The sequence below is a fragment of the Cylas formicarius genome, unplaced genomic scaffold (assembly GCF_029955315.1).
Source record: "Cylas formicarius isolate icCylForm1 unplaced genomic scaffold, icCylForm1.1 PGA_scaffold_1__22_contigs__length_36826433, whole genome shotgun sequence".
In the NCBI taxonomy this organism is placed as follows: Eukaryota; Metazoa; Arthropoda; class Insecta; order Coleoptera; family Brentidae; genus Cylas; species Cylas formicarius.
In genome coordinates, this window is record NW_026844264.1 from 16,321,884 (window position 1) to 16,337,819 (window position 15,936).

Here is a 15,936-nt window from a genome sequence, read left to right on the forward strand (position 1 = left end):
TTCCGAGACGAGCACCTATTGGGTACCCATCGGACAGGTTTCGTAACGAATTAACCTTCATTAGAAACTAATCAACTTTCTCTTGATACGGTGCTGGTAGTCGTCAATCGGAATTTCAGTTTTTTCGCCTTTGGAGGTAAACAAAAAGGAAACCGCGTTTGTTTAGTTACAGATTTTTACAACAGGCGGTAGGCTGAACGTCATGAAAGTATAGCCACAGCGCAGAAGTTATATTTGTTCTGGTTTTTTGTTATCGGTTGTAAACCGAACAGCGAAACAATGATGCTTAAAAGAAATTCCACTTTTTAATAAAATATTATAGAATATTTTGCTTTTTAAACATAAACCTACCAATTTTTTTCAAGAGTTAAGAACACCGAGAGAAAAACTAATCGTGCACTTATTTTATTTTTTGAGTGTAACTACCCGACTAAAACCAATTTCAAAAACCAATAAAAATAACGTTATCAGTGGAATACCTCAAGGAAGCATACTGGGACCGCTTTTATTCATAATATTCTTTGATAACATTACGCAGGAATTTCCTAGTCATTACGTTGCTGCATGCGCGGACGTCACAACCTCTAATGCTAGTTTATATATTTTGTCCAAAATATCAATCTGTGCGATAAATAAAATGATAACTTTTCAAAGAAACTTCCACACTGTAATACTTTTTATAAAACTTCTGGATTCCTCCTGCGTAGGTTTTTGTTGAGTCGTACTAGTTAACGTTTCGTTAATCATCCTGTTGGTTTCTTCAGAGCTTGACTGAAACTGGCTTGCATTGAACTCATGGTCGGGAATCCCTAGTAGATAACATACGTTTCACCATTGAAATAGAAACTAATAACCTCCCATTCTTAGATATTCTTATCAATAGAAAATCAGACCTAACATTGGGTCATTGTGTTTACAGAAAACCTGTGCACACAGACCGATACTTTAATGGTCACATCACCATCTGGCCCAAAGATCATCGGTTATCAACTCGCTTGTTTACAGAGCCGTAAAACTATCCCAGCCCGAGTCGTTGAACCCAGAATTAAAACACCTTACCTCTGCTCTTCTCTCTAATAATTTCCACATTAAAGATATTAAGCGTTCCATCACAAGATACACTTCACCACAACCTTCCAATTGCAGTGAAACCGAAAGCAGTCGCAGATATGCCATTGTTGTCCTTCCTTATATTGAAAACATCACTGACCACATATTAAGAGTTCTAAAGAAATATAACGTCAAAACCAGGTTTACCACTTGTCCAAAAATCTTCGATCCGTCAAAGACAAAATTCCATTTGAGATGGCAGGAGTTTACAGCATTCCATGCTGTAAACTGCTGGCAAAGAATACATTGGAGAGACCCGATGAAAAATATCAACTAGGCTCAAAGAACATGAAATAGCCTTAAGACTACAACAAATAAACCCATCTGCAGTTGCCGAACACAGTCACGAAACCGGACATAAAATTTTATTGGATAAAACTAAAATTCTTGCATGTAATCGATTTTTCTACCAACCAAAAATGCCAGAGTGTATAGAAATCTGCAACCTAACACTCTTCACCGCGACTCAGGTCTCTGCCTGACACCAATATGAGAATCAGTCATCAGAGACGGTGTTTATGCCCGTCATTTAGCTCCACCCCCTCAAACAATATAAAACCAGGTACACAATAAAATGCGAGCCAGTTTCGGTCAAGTCCTGAAGAAGCCAACAGGATGATGGGCGAAACATTAGCTAGTTCGACTCAACAAAAACCGATGCAGGAGGAATTCAGAAGTTTTATAAAAAGCATGAAAATGATAACTTTTTGCAATGAAACTGGACTTTAAATGAATCGAAAGAAGAAATGATGCGTTTCGCAATTGAGATATAAGGTTGACGTTCAGCTTTTGTTGCTTTTCTATTAGGGCTACGTACAATCCTGCTTGTCATATGCCATCGTGTGTTGGGGTAACTGTGTCAGGATAAGTGGGTGTTAAGAGTATAGAAGAGAATAAAGACAATTATTTTATTTAAGCCATATACATAGTCTTGGAAAAATTATTTCTTAATCTAAATTTATTAATGTTCCCGTCTCTATATATTTTAGCTTCGATTATGTATATAAAAAAATATATCAGATTACTCTCAGTCCAGAAATGGTAAACAGCAGTTCAGGTTGAGTTTAATGTGATATTGAGTATGCAAGTGCCTGAATCTTTGGCTAGGGCTAATAGCCCGATAGTTCTACCAGTTAAACTTCCCCCTAAGGATAAAAAATACAAAAAAGTAGTGCCTTTAAAAGTGTACTTGTAAAATAATTTTGCAAAAAATGCTTTTAATGCTACAAATGAATATCTAAATTGCAACACTTCCGAGCTTATGCCCTAATTCCTTGTTAAAAGTCAATGGAAACAAAAATTAGTCTTGTCTTGTCTTGCTCAGGCAACTGGTATTGCCGTTAATTTAAACTTTTTTACATTCTGGGCAATTGCACGACATTCTACTTTTATTTAAAAAGTTGGGTATGCAATCAAGTTCGTAAAGTCTTAAAATTTAAGTGCCACGTTATTTTGAATTCTTGTGAATTCGAAAGAGTCGGAGAGGATAAGGTTTGTTTGGCGTTAGTGCAAAACGAATACTAATGTGCAATAACCGTCTTCCACACTTATTAAAAAAAAATTACACTGTTTTCTCGAGAAAACGCGTCACGCAATTCATATCGCGCAATGAAATAATGAATTTTAAATTTCGCGAGCAATCGTGAGAAACTGATCCAAGAATGTCGCGTGGATTACATTTTACGATCAAACTTGTCTTGTTCGCCTTCCCTTAAATTAATTTGTCGCCTGAATAGAACTAACCACAGAAAATAATAAAACATTAAAAAAGAAACACAAAATCTCCGAAATTGATTTTTAGTTATTTGGTGTGTTTATTGAAATAAAATAGATGAAATCGCCAGAATAAATCAGAATAATCATCCACTTTAATAATATTAATTCGTTCAAGAAGTAATAATGGTATTTTGATATATTTAAATGAACATACTTAATATTTAAAGCTGATTTAATGCTAGCTAGACGATGCATATTATAAATGAAAATAATAAATTATCACAAAGAGAGTGCAGGTAGATAAAAAACGTTTTGGTTAATTTGATTTTGCTTTGATCGTTGCTTACTTTTTTTTCAACGTCACAATTATCTACATTTGTAGTTCCCGAAAAAGATTTATGTTTAGAAAAAGGTTTAGACAGTTATTAGAGATATATAGATATCTTGCATCTGCTGATAATACATAAATACAACATTGCAACAGTTAAAAATGTGGAGATCACTACTTCGAAAGAAAATGGCATTCGATCAGTCGCTTCTGTATGAAAATATCGATAACCGTCTGATACGCATCAATTTATTTATATTTATATTATCTAATAGCTATGCGGGTTTAAATATTAGCCAATAAAAATGTTATAGCTCTCGATTCTGGTTTGGCCAAAATTTAAAGTGAATGGCACATTTCTGGTTCTGGTTAGTTTGGTATTTCTTTGACAATTATCTTACCCTTTACCTACTGTTTTTGTTATTGTCAGTACTAAGAACAATTGTTCACGTTGAAGACAGATATTCGCCAATAAAAATATTGTCTGACAATTTACTCCAAAATTCTTACTGTGACAATCAATTTAGCATTTTTTTGATGTCATTGTTTCCTCTTTTTTCGTTGTCAGTATTAGTTGCTGCGCTTCTTGATAAAGATGCAAATAATTGGCGACCTTACTTTTGTCAGTGCTCCTTTTTCTTAATTTTCAGTATTTGTCGTCACAGTTCCTCTTTAGGATAGATTGTTTAGTTATTTGACAAAAAAATTTCCAAAAGTCCGAAATTGATAATTAAAGTTAAATTAATTAAGTAATGGAATACATTTAAAATAAATCGCTAAGGTCAGAATTTTGTTTGGTACTAAATTTAAAAGTAATCGCATAACAAACTAAACCCGCATATAATTTCCATCAAATGTCGAACTGCGTAGGTTGGACACCGTTCTCCTTGATTCGCATACTCTTCCTAGCCAATTACACCGCTTTGTTGCAAAAACGCGAATGTTATAAAATTATTCGCCGCATTACGTAAGCATCCGCCAATAAGAGTCAACGACAGACCCAGTTTATGATTTTTGACGCCCGCCAATACCGTTACGAATAATCGAATACAAATAATTCGATTTGTACTGACGACGCGTTCGCATCTCTAGCCATTGTTATTTCTACGCTCGTTCATTCACATGTTATCGTTTATCTTACGTCCACTCCACGCCGACTACAGTTACCTTAATAATTATTGAGTTAATGATTCAATTCGTCTAATTTTAGACGTTCCCGTATTCGCAGCCATATTTAAAAACGCCGTCGTTCTTTTGTCACGTTATTAGCTGACATCAAATTGAGATAACTTCAATCAGCATTGGTCGCATTTCAGAAGCTGCATTTTATTACCCTTGAACTACAAGGTTTATTTTTACATATACAATTTCGTTCGAACTGTTATTTATTTAAATATATGAGAGCTTTTTAATGTACTCAGTTGTTGTTAACAAGAGTAAAACAAATACGCACAACTGCATGGAATAAAATTGAAGCTTAACTCTAAAAAAATGGAAATCAGAAGCTGCCATTTTGCTTTTGTGCAAAGAAAAATAGTAAACTATTGATATCAATATAGTATTGCTGTAGTATAGTATAAAAGAGTTACAAAATTATGATAATGTTATTGACAGTGAGTTGACAAAGAGGTTTGGACCAGAATCGGAACCACTGGACTATTCCCAGATTTCAGGATCATGCCACACTTTTTATGAGGCTCAATGCAAATTAATAAATAAATAGTCAGCAATATTATTAATGGTATTGTTATTTACCGGCAATTGGCGATTGCCCCGGATTTATCAATACATTTTTATTATTTTATTATAATCCTGTGCCGACTATAACATTTAAATTAAGGAAAAGCTCTATCAGCTAAAATTGGGTTTAAAGCCAGAATGTTACTTTCGAATTTGTCGATTGAAAAACGCGGAAGTAACTTTGATGTGGTCTAACTAAAAAATGTCATTTGTAAATAAAGGAAACTATTTTGCGGATTTTTAAGTATTTTTGCTCTATCCCTTGCCGTCGGCTTCAAAAATAAAAATGTGACGCGCATATTAAATAAACAAAATTGCTTACCGAATAAAATATCGGATTTCCTTTAAAAAAAATGCTGAGAATATTGCACTCTACCGAAACCCGCGCACTATACTTTGTATCTCATTTTTCTTGAATTTTGGTTATTTTTCGACAGCTGTCATCGAAATCTGGACTTTCCTGTTGCGTATTTTATGACGGACCCGCTCTTCGTGGTCACTCGCTCTTATCGTGAAGACTGACACCTCCGGGAAATACAAGAAGTCGAAACCGTTCACTATAGATGCGTGCGCCTGCGCTCAGGTAAATCGGTTGGCGTCTTCAGACTGGTGAGCCAAGACGTCTTAAGCGACTTGGTTCCTGCAAGAGATGCGCGCCAAGAAATAGGCAACAGGTACAACATTATAGCCTTTGCAGGAATGGGCTTTGAGTTAGCAAATTCTACATAAGTTTAAACTGTCCATGAAAAATTGCATATAAAATTTAACACTGTGCGTGAGGTAGTGAAAATTTTATGATATATAGCTCAAAGAACAATCGAAAATTAACCATCATATTTTTCTGAAGGAACTCGGCGCAGTTGCTTTTCATCAGTGAGAAATTGTTTAATTAAAATTTGAATTTTGAATTAATGTCAGAGGCGTTTTTCTGTAAGTGCAAGCAGATTGATGCTTAACCCTTCAAAAGTCGTGTATCAGTCGACAGTAAAGGAGACATTAAGGCACTTGCATAGAATATACTTCAATATCTCATTAAACACAACCTGAACTTTTGTTTAAAGGGTTTGGATCCCGTAAACTTTAAGCCAGAAGAACGTCCGTATCTCCTGGCCAGAAAGTTAGCGTTATGATTTCTGATGAACATGGTCCTTGCTTCTAATATGTTAAATGCGATTTTTCCTAATACAATAGAATTTTCCAGAAACTATATTCAGAACAATAAACCCAGGGCTGTTTATAACTGAGTCAACTCATTTGTGATTTTTTATTTATTTGTCTTTTCCCCCTGTTGTATGTCTAAATCTGATCTTTTATCTTTCTTATTTTTGGAACTCTACAATTTTCTCCTGTCGTCATGTTGTCCATGTTATAATTGTAACTTACGTGTCACTTATTATTACTATACTGTTTTTCCTGTTTTTTTTTGACTTGTTAGAAGTTTGTATGTTAACATTGTAGTTTGCGTTCAACTGTTTTCTTTTCATGTATTCCCAGTTACATATTCAATATACATCAAGGAATATAGATTTTTGTATCTCCTCTAATTTTGTTAAAATTTTCAAGAACACCGATATTAAGTGCTAGAGTGTAATTCAGCTCAGTGGTATTTTGCATAAGATTACTACCATTATAGAACAATTTTAATAAAGGACTAGGTCATCTTAATCAAATGAAATCTAAATCAAATAGTAATGGCTGCTAGATTGGTGTTTTGAAAGCTGATTAGGAATAATGACATCTTCCTTTTCGAATATTTTCAGCTAAAATACACTACAATATACACTACAAATAAACTACAATATTACATGCGCATACAAGCGTAAAAATGTGAAAATATTTATTTTAATATCATTAATAAATGCGAGATTTACTTTTTGTTTTTATGACATTTCAGAAGTGAGTACCTTTAATATAGAGTGCATAAATCCAATATTTTGGATGCCCAAACAGGCTTTTATTTTAAATTTACTGAAAGTACGTCCATCAAATAAACGATGCGCCCCCGTACAAAAAGTAGTAGGAATATGTTAATTATCAACCATTGTTTTCAATTGGTAACTGTTTTTTTATAGCGGTACGTGATTGAATATGAATGTGTTTTGTCAGTTAACAATACCGCTTTTGTATTCTATTGCTAGATCGAGTTCTAGAAAACAGAAGCCGAACGAATCAATTAAAACACAATTTAATATTATCAAATTTATTTGAAAAACAATCACAGACAAATTTTACGTTTTTAAAGGTATAATATAACATTGTTTAGTAGAAATAAATCTTGTTAACCCGTTATTACAGTGGTTTCAAAAGTCTCTCTATAAAATATTGCGCTCTGTTATATCTAGGCAACCAGTTTAACGTAAGAACGGGCTATTCTGGTAACTAAATTATCACCAAGTGACGCTGAGCAACCACATCAAATTACAAACCCCCATAAGGTTATTTTTAAAGCTAATCTAGACAAGTATAGTGTCAAATATTCCATAATCGCCATTAAAAATTTAAATATGCTTTGAAATGAAATTGACACACTTAAAGAACATTTTTGTGAAAATCCCATCTCCGATTTGGAGTTTTTTTTGAGTGTCTCATTTTGAAAATATGGGGCTACTAACTGTATTCGTATGTATAAAACATAATTAAATTTACAAGTTACTTTTGGTAGTGACCCAATTTACTGTCCCCTGATTTTAGGTTGATCAAGAAATCTTCTTACAAATTGATATATTCATCAGTATTTGCAACAAAAAGTGTACTTTTTCTTAAATATCTAAATTTAGGTAATCCTCTTTATAAAGTATCTCTTTATAAAATCGACTGAATAGTACTAACCTACTCCCAACCATAAACACGTAGACTTATCCACAAATATTTAACTTCAACGACTTTTAATTCTGTGAGAAGACTTTAGGTAGTCGTTTCGAAATATTTTGTTCATGTGTCCACCGACGTATATTCTGAACCATTCCGGTGGAATCTCGCAAAGGAAGGTCTAGAAAGAAAAATATAATTATTGCAATTGACAATGCCACGTGAGTTCTTACAATTAAACCATTAAAATGGTTTTCAATGTAAGTTAATGAAGTTAATTTCAGGATAGGTAATATTTGCCATAGTCAATTTTAAATAGTATTTGCCGTGGTTTATTATAAATCATCTTATTCAAAAATGTTTCCTGGTGGACGTAGACTACTACTTTGGTGTGTGCAAAACCTTCAACAACGCAGAACGTAAAATGAAAATAGAAATTCTTTGCTAATTTCTTATATCATGTCGCTAACCAAAACTAAAGTAACCAACGAAAAATTGTAAATAGCGTTTTTTCGTTTCTATAAAGGTAAGAGAGAAATTAATTTATAGCGCAGATTTTGAAAGACACAAACTGTCAATCCCTTCAAAGTTTTTGAACTATCGTTGTAAAGTTTCAAAAACAAGCTAACTTAAGTTTTAACGAAGAGAGAAACAACATGGTAAATAATTGTTGCCTCAGAGTGATCAGAATTTTTTGAGGAAGTGAAAATTTTCAGAATAGAAATTTATATTTTTACAGTAAATTATATAAAATCGCAAACCTCTTATGCTGAAAGCGGAATTTGCTATTCTTTTCCCCTTTTTTTTTTCAGTTATTACTTTGTTGCCAAATAGTATCTTCCATATAAAGATAGTTGAGATCCTTATCATATTGCATAAACGATAATACAAAAGAACTTTTTGTTGCTATCATCTACCTGTAAGCCGTGGGTCCAGTAGCCCGTGGAGTTATCCATTTTCCCCAGAGTTGCCACCGCGTATCTAGCGTAACTCTCAGCGTCGGGTACGAATAAACTTTTTCTATTAATCTTCTCGCTGAAATGATTCATCTTCGTTGCGACGAACATGGGGGCCAAATGTTGGATCGTTATCCCGTGTGGTGCGTATTCGGAACGTAGTGCTAAGGTAAAATTTCTGACGTATGTCTGAAAAACCATAAAATATAACTAAACATCAAGCAAATAACCCTGGGGATTGGCCCAAACTTTGGGAATTTTAAATGTAATTGTCTAAACTAGTCACTACTGCTGTGTTGATTTATTGAAGTGGACGTAACTCTTTCCAGCTAATTAAGAAAATAGTTTACACGAACCTTAGTCGCCGCATAAACGGTCATAAGAGGCAGCGGCTGTATTTCCGAACCCGAAGACACGTTGACTATGGCTCCTCTGCCTCTTTGTTTCATATCTTCTATGAACGCTCTGCACATCAACGTCACTGCTCCGACGTTGACGTTTATTATATCCCACAGTTCTTTTTCAGGGACTTCGCCAAGGTACATGGGGTATTCGTACTGTTTTCCAACATTGTTGACTAAAAAGTAACAGAAATTCGGGTACACGAAAATCAGAGCGTGATTAGAGATGCTACCTGTCCTTCTATGGAAGCGAGCAGGGCTCCTAGGGGGAATCAGTCGAAAAGATAAACCGTACAACGCGGAAATATAAATACCAAATCAATAAATAAATAAATACTAAATAATCAACTGACATACTAGAATGTATATAAATTATAAATAGTGTGTATAGTAACTTTTTATTTTCTTGTTTAGTCGATTTAGAAACGTGACAAGACTTTAGTGTAATAAAAAAGAAAAAGAGATACCTAATATTCCGATCGGCAAATCTTGAAGTTCTTTCTTGACGATCTGGGTGGCGTCCTTATCGACGGAAAAATCCACTTGGATAGCTTTTGTTTTGACGGAGTATTTTGATTCTGAAACGAGGTAGCGTTCAGTTAAGGCAACAGATTTGAGAATTTGCACATACCTATTTCCCTTTGAGCGTCCCTTAGCTTGTTTATATTTCTGCTAACGAGGACGATATTCATCCCCCTTTTTGCCAATTCCAGAGCGTACGCTTTACCGATGCCATCTGTTGAGCCTGTAATTACTAGACCCAAAAATATAGACATATAAACACTGGAATAGTATTCATTCACAAAGAAAACTGAATTTGAGCATTCGGAAATGCCCTTTCAAAGGGATTTTCAGACAATCGCAATGATTCGCGGAAGGTAATAGTTCATTTTGATATAAATCACGCAACTAACTTTATAGTGTCAAATTCGAAAGATTCGACCAGGAAATAAAAAAAAATATTTGGAAAAGAAAAAAAGAAAACAAAATTTAAAAGGAAAATAGCGATTGCGCATAAAAAATTTCCCACATGTAGCGAACAATATGGAGGACATTTTGTAACTTTAAATTGAACATGCTGTTTATTTGCGAATTGTTAAAAAATGTATAGAAAATACCTCTTAAAAGTATATAACGTGATGTATTTGTATTCTATTGTCTTTGTAATTTTATGATTATTGAAATTTAAAATTTTATCTTTTATATTTGAGCTTATCCACATCTAATAGTTTTGAAAATAATAAACAATAATTTAAAATAATCTATTACTAATTTTGAAAAATTTATTTTCCTAAAGCTTGTCAATATCCTAAACAATACCAGCATGCATGGTATAGTTATTTAATATCTCAGCTTTTAGAATAGGTATTCGTATAGGTATGCACGAAAAGGTCAAACTTGCCTACCATTAAAGGTGATCGTATAATCTTTCCAAACAGCGTTATTCGCGCCTATTGCTTAAGATTTAATAATTATTAAGTAACGATGTCATAATACGTCACTGAAAATCCTCAAAGTTCTCAAAAATGGCTATCCACGAAATGAAATCCAATCATTGCTTATAAACGCATAAAGGCCGACTTCAAAATTTCAGCAACATATATGCATAGACATTGTTCCTGCATATATCTTACAGAGATCCAAGTGACAAGAAAATATGAAAAATATAATTAACCTGTGGTAAGTGCGTTTTGTTATAATCGTTAAAGATTAACTACAACTAAGAATGGCGCAAAGTCGAATTATGCAAACATATAAGATATAATATTTTAGCATCATTTTAAAAGGTCAGTAAAAACTTGATATTTGTCAATAATTTAGTTATGAGTAAATAACTGTGCCGTGCTTTGCTAAACAAAATTCAATTCAGCGTCAGCACTTGTTTTGATTTAAAGGCTATATTTGTTTGTATTTCACAAACAACAACAAACTAATTGGGCGGCAAGCTTTCGACCTAATTTTTATGTTAATATTATTACGCAGGTATTAATTAATATTATATTATTGTTAATTCACGAACTAATTTCAGCCATTTAACAATTGTCATTAGTTTATAGAGTTTTTTGGTTAATGATGTAATTTTTTTTTAATTTTTAGTTTATTTTTTTGTAAAGCTTTAAGTTCACCATTTTAAAATTCTTTCAACTTCCTTTTCCTTGACGATTCCCTTCATGAATTTTGTTTAGCAGGTAAATATGGATCTCTATAGAATAACATGTTGCTACGTCTAGCACATTTGAAGTAACATGTACCATTTTACTAAATAGCCAGCCTGCGGCAATTGTTTATTCGCAGGCTGGCGATTACATCCACCGCAATAGGCCGTGACTTGCACAAAATGAAGCTAACAGCTACTTTTACCGATTTTACTCTTCGAGCGTTAAACTGGGTCAAACACCTTCTCGATTCAAGGTTCGCGCCATATACGAGTAGTCAAACATTTGTGTTTGATTTTTTGGCCTTTGACACTAATTAATGTTAATTCCCATTCACATTTTCTGGGAAAGTTGATAACAGAAAAACAGAACCCAACTTTCAAAGCATCAACATTCGATTCTGATTTTTTTATCTTTGGCAATAATCAGTCAAATCCCACCTACATTTTCAGGAAAAGTTGGCAAAAAACTTACGTGCCCACGAACCAAACTTCTTTGGCAACGAAGTTTCCTCGTGAGGTAAGAACCACGGCGCCAAGAGAGATCTGCACACTTGCAAAAGGCTTAGAAAGGGTTCCAGTAGAAAACAGAAGACGACAAGTGCTCCGATCCAGGCTAGAACTAGTGTGAGTACTTGAGGGTCCGGCATTTTCACCTTTAAAAATACGCCTACGTTAAAACATTTTACTCATATTATTTTCTATTACAATCGGCTGACGTCATTTTAACTTATCGTAAATAGAGTATGGTTGAAAAACGAAAAATTATCACAAATTAAGTTTCAAGTATACTATGTCATTTACCTTATTTCCCGGTATAATTTCTCTATAATTTCAAATGATATTTCTGTTAAACTTTTGAAAAGACATTATATAGCCAATACGAATACGATTGGTTAGAAATCTATCATTTTCATAGGTGAGTAGTTAAATATTTCTTTATATTTTAAGTATTTTATTATCGACCTATTTGGTCTCCGTTTGAGATAATATCAGTCCTCCGAGCCTTTACATTGAAAAACGGTTGCAATCTTTTAATTTTTAGAAAAGCAGTAAAGTTATATACTATTTTCGTCGCTTTTTGTCGGTTGGAAGAGAAAGCTAGAAATCTATATAGCGCATAATCGCTCCAGTCGTCCGACTCGATTTAAGGCGTAATATTAAATAGAGCAGGTAAAATTACACAGATTGCGTAAATTTAACAGCAATTATTTACATTTAGATAACAACATGTGCGTGTGATGCTGAACTTGACCATCAGAGTACAGTCTGGTAGACTTTTACTTTGTTCACTGTAGGCGAACAAATCGAAAAAATGTCGGCCAAGATTTGAGATTTAAGAAAAATAATCTTACGACAGCAGATGCTTTTGTGAAGAGTTGGTGCCAGGCAAAATAATATTCCATTGTCAGAATGGTGATTATTCTGCACTAGTAGACTGTAACCTAGACAAAAGTGTGAAAGTACATGATGGTGTGCTGTCAGCATTTACAAAAGTACATTCTAACAAAATGATTATTACCAGAGCAACACCAGTTTATAAAACATCATGGACTTTTAGATTCCAGGTCTGGTAACAAAATATTTTTAAAATTTACCCATTTATACGGTCACCAAGTTTGGCTAAGCCACCGCCAAACACTTTATACATTTTCGAAATAGAAAGCAATTGAAAGAAAAAATGCTGTAAAAATATGTTTCGGCTTGTGAACATAAATAAATATGAATTTATTAAAAAGAAAAATTAACTTGGCAAATAACGCCAGCAAACTTTTCTTTCCTACACGATGCGTACTTTGAAAAATTCCAAGTCAAATCAACACTAATCGAGAAATGTAGAAGCTAGAAGATACATTGATTTTTCTATTCCACCCAATTACCAGTTTTTTCTATGGTTCGATTCCTTTAATAGGCTTTGTTAAATCTTCAAAGATTATTAGTTCCCGAAATGATATCTCGTCACCACTAATGAATCATCTCCGGTTGAAACACCCAGTAAAATTTATAATTATTATCCTTTGGATTAACCGAGTGCAATACTATTCAACGCAGACACGAAACGAAAGTCGCTGCTGCTGAAGTAACTTCCACACCAGAACAATTAAACTGCGTTTAGAAATCCGCAAGTTGCAAAATGTTTCGCAGTTGGTAATATTGTTAAGGAATTATAGGCATTTTTTTTTATTTATGAGAGGCTAAACGAATCAATTTAGTTTTACAACAATTGCCACATTTTGCAACGGCAGCAAAGTGAATGACCTGTTAAATAAATGAGTTCTTCATTCGAAGAAATTCACTTATTTTGGCGAATAAATAAGTGTCTTTTGAACGGAATCATTTATTAAGCGTTGTAATTTTTTGTAATAAGAATTCTTCATACAAAAAATAATAGATGCTTGTTCTTTTTCAAAAGTTAAAATAGCGACCTCGCCCTGAAAGTGACACTTCATTCCACGCAGGAACTTACACAATTATTATAATATCTTAGGAATGAAAGGAGTTAGAAACATGCCGTTTGAGCAATTTTTATTTTTACGTACGTAGAAAAATAATTGAGATACTCCGCAAAAGTTTCGAAAATGGATACTCCGTACATGACCGTACTGCCATATTTCTCGGTACCTTTTAATGATATATTTGCAAGCTTGAAACGTATGAGATGATGACTGTTGTGCAATTTGGATTACTACACACGTTGGCCAGATTAACCTTGATCGAGTACGGTTTAAGATGCGTGCGAGTCATTTGCGTTACGATATTACACAAGCTTGCATTTTGTGATTCTTCAAATAATTATCAGCATTTCCTGGGCGGTTTCTAATTCTGCCTATTCAATTTTATTTAATTTAACCAACAAAATTAGCAATAGTAAAACTACAGTACTTTGGTGACAAATTTTGAGCAAACTACAATCTTTTTTTTTATACTAATCTACTTTAAGTTACAAAATTATACTCGGTACCTCTTGTATCTGATAAGGTATCGAATAGTTCATAACGTATACGACATGACAATGCACTACCGCTCTGTCTATACGGGTCAAGTTCAAAAGTGATGAATAATTGTCAAAAAAACGTTTCGAGTTTGAGTCTGAGAGTTAGAAATATAATCGGCACGATCTACGCGTGATAACAGAGAAAATGCTTCACACCCAATTCATTATTTTCTTACTTGCAGCTAACATTCTTCGGAATAGGAAGCGTATATATCGCAAGTTAATATCGGTTCGTACTCGAGACACATAACTAATCATCAAGGTGATTTTTCTAACCGCAGTTGGTAATTAAGAATTGTTCTTTTATAGTAAAAGGTCTTAAATATACAAGCTGTTTGAAAATGAGTCGGAATTACCGTTCGTTACTGGGCAAAATCTAATTGAAAACTTAAATGTATTTAGTGGTTGCATAGGCAAATTAGATATATAACTTGGTTAACATACACAATTAGGTCGTTTCCATTATTCAATAGATATAATTTTATAGATAAAACATTAATTGCGAACGTCAGTATAATGCGTTCCACAACAAAATAGGTAAAATTCAGATCGAACAATCACGTACACGAAAAAAAAAAGTTTGCGTAGCTAAAAAACTTTTTCTGATCCTATGACAAAATATTTGCGCAACCAAAATTTAAACAACTGAGGGTAATATATTACATCTAATTAAAAAGATTCAGGCATGTAAAGTAAAAAAAGGAAAAAAAGAAAAATAATTATCAGTCTGTCAGTCAAAAACAAAAAAGAATATTAACTTTGGTAACACAAACATAAAATAGAGCACTTATTGCACATTCTTAGAGTTAGATGGCCTAGCCCTTCAGCGTTTCTGTCTAATGTCAAAAACAAACGAAAATGTGTTTACAAATAGAATTTTTCATAGAAGTCACGTGCAAGATGACTCGTTCAAATTTTTTGAGTATAGTATAGTGATAGCCCAAGTTTGAATGTTGTTACATCGCTCTAAAATATGCTAACTGCTAACATTTTCTTGACGCTTTTTAAGACATCTCTTTAAATTGTACAAGTGTTTAGGAAATCTTAGTAAAAGGGCGTTTAGTACACAAGATTGATTCTAGGTTTAATATTCTAGTCATGCATCTTTTGTGACTGTCGTCTCTAAAATCTGCTAACTGCGTTGGCTAACATTTGGCTGTGAATTATTTTACTTTGCCATTGCACATTGAGTATACTGAGCACTAATTTCCTTGATGTTTTTTTAAAACCTCTGTTTAAATTGTGCAATTTTTTGGAAAATCCTAGTAAAGAGGACGTTTAGTGCACAAGATTCATTCTAGGTTTATTATTCTAGTAATTATTATATCATTGCATCTTTTGTGACTAGCGTTTAGCCAGCCGGCGAACTTGGCACCCGAAGCTATTTGTTTTGTTGAAAACAAAATATTCGTCGTCCAAGTTGTTATTCCACCAATAGTTAGTTTTTGGTCTGTCGTTAGAGGTCTGCCGTATTAACTCTGCATTTGTGGCTGGTCTACACTTTTCATTCGTGACATGTTTGTCGTCTGAATATATAACCTGAACTATAATCTGTATATCGAACACAAGGAGTAATAAAAGAGAGATAGAGACGGTACGATTTACACCACTCAAAAACTTCCAAATCCAATGATGCGAAATGGACACAAAATTTCAAATATAAATAGAATTAAAAACTGTGGTTTTCGCTAGGGTAAACGAGACTGCGTATCGACCAATGAAAAGGT

The 15,936-nt window shown here is 33.6% G+C and overlaps 2 protein-coding genes and 1 long non-coding RNA gene across 5 annotated transcripts in view; 1 reads left to right on the top strand and 2 right to left on the bottom strand.

Moving 5' to 3' along the window:
* The window catches only part of LOC132697450 (chitin synthase chs-2), a 31,762-nt gene extending 26,362 nt beyond the window's left edge, over positions 1-5,400 (bottom strand). For 2 of the 3 annotated variants that reach the window (XM_060662981.1, XM_060662979.1), the window contains exon 1: positions 5,217-5,400. The gene's annotated coding sequence lies outside the window, so the exon portion shown is untranslated. The remainder of the gene's footprint in view (positions 1-5,216) is intronic. The other variant, XM_060662980.1, reaches the window with a different exon arrangement.
* Positions 5,401-5,429: 29 nt separating this feature from the next.
* LOC132697455 (uncharacterized) lies at positions 5,430-11,872 on the top strand. Its single transcript, XR_009618156.1, has 2 exons — positions 5,430-5,568; positions 11,668-11,872. It is a non-coding gene; the product is annotated as an uncharacterized LOC132697455 (long non-coding RNA).
* LOC132697452 (hydroxysteroid dehydrogenase-like protein 1) lies at positions 7,087-11,864 on the bottom strand. Its single transcript, XM_060662984.1, has 6 exons — positions 11,690-11,864; positions 9,691-9,813; positions 9,527-9,637; positions 9,015-9,235; positions 8,620-8,847; positions 7,087-7,883 (listed from the first exon to the last, which is right to left on the bottom strand). Exons 1-6 carry the CDS (start codon positions 11,862-11,864, stop codon positions 7,770-7,772), a joined length of 972 nt encoding a protein of 323 aa, XP_060518967.1. The 3' UTR covers positions 7,087-7,769.
* Positions 11,873-15,936: the final 4,064 nt, after the last annotated feature.

Excerpts from the sequence above, each read along its gene's own strand:
- LOC132697452 (XM_060662984.1), bottom strand. The coding sequence starts at position 11,864 with ATGCCGGACCCTCAAGTACTCACACTAGTTCTAGCCTGGATCGGAGCA. Across the intron at positions 9,638-9,690 it reads GGACGCTCAAAGGGAAATAG|AATCAAAATACTCCGTCAAA; the intron begins GTATGTGCAAAT and ends ACCTCGTTTCAG. Across the intron at positions 8,848-9,014 it reads CCGTTTATGCGGCGACTAAG|ACATACGTCAGAAATTTTAC; the intron begins GTTCGTGTAAAC and ends ATGGTTTTTCAG.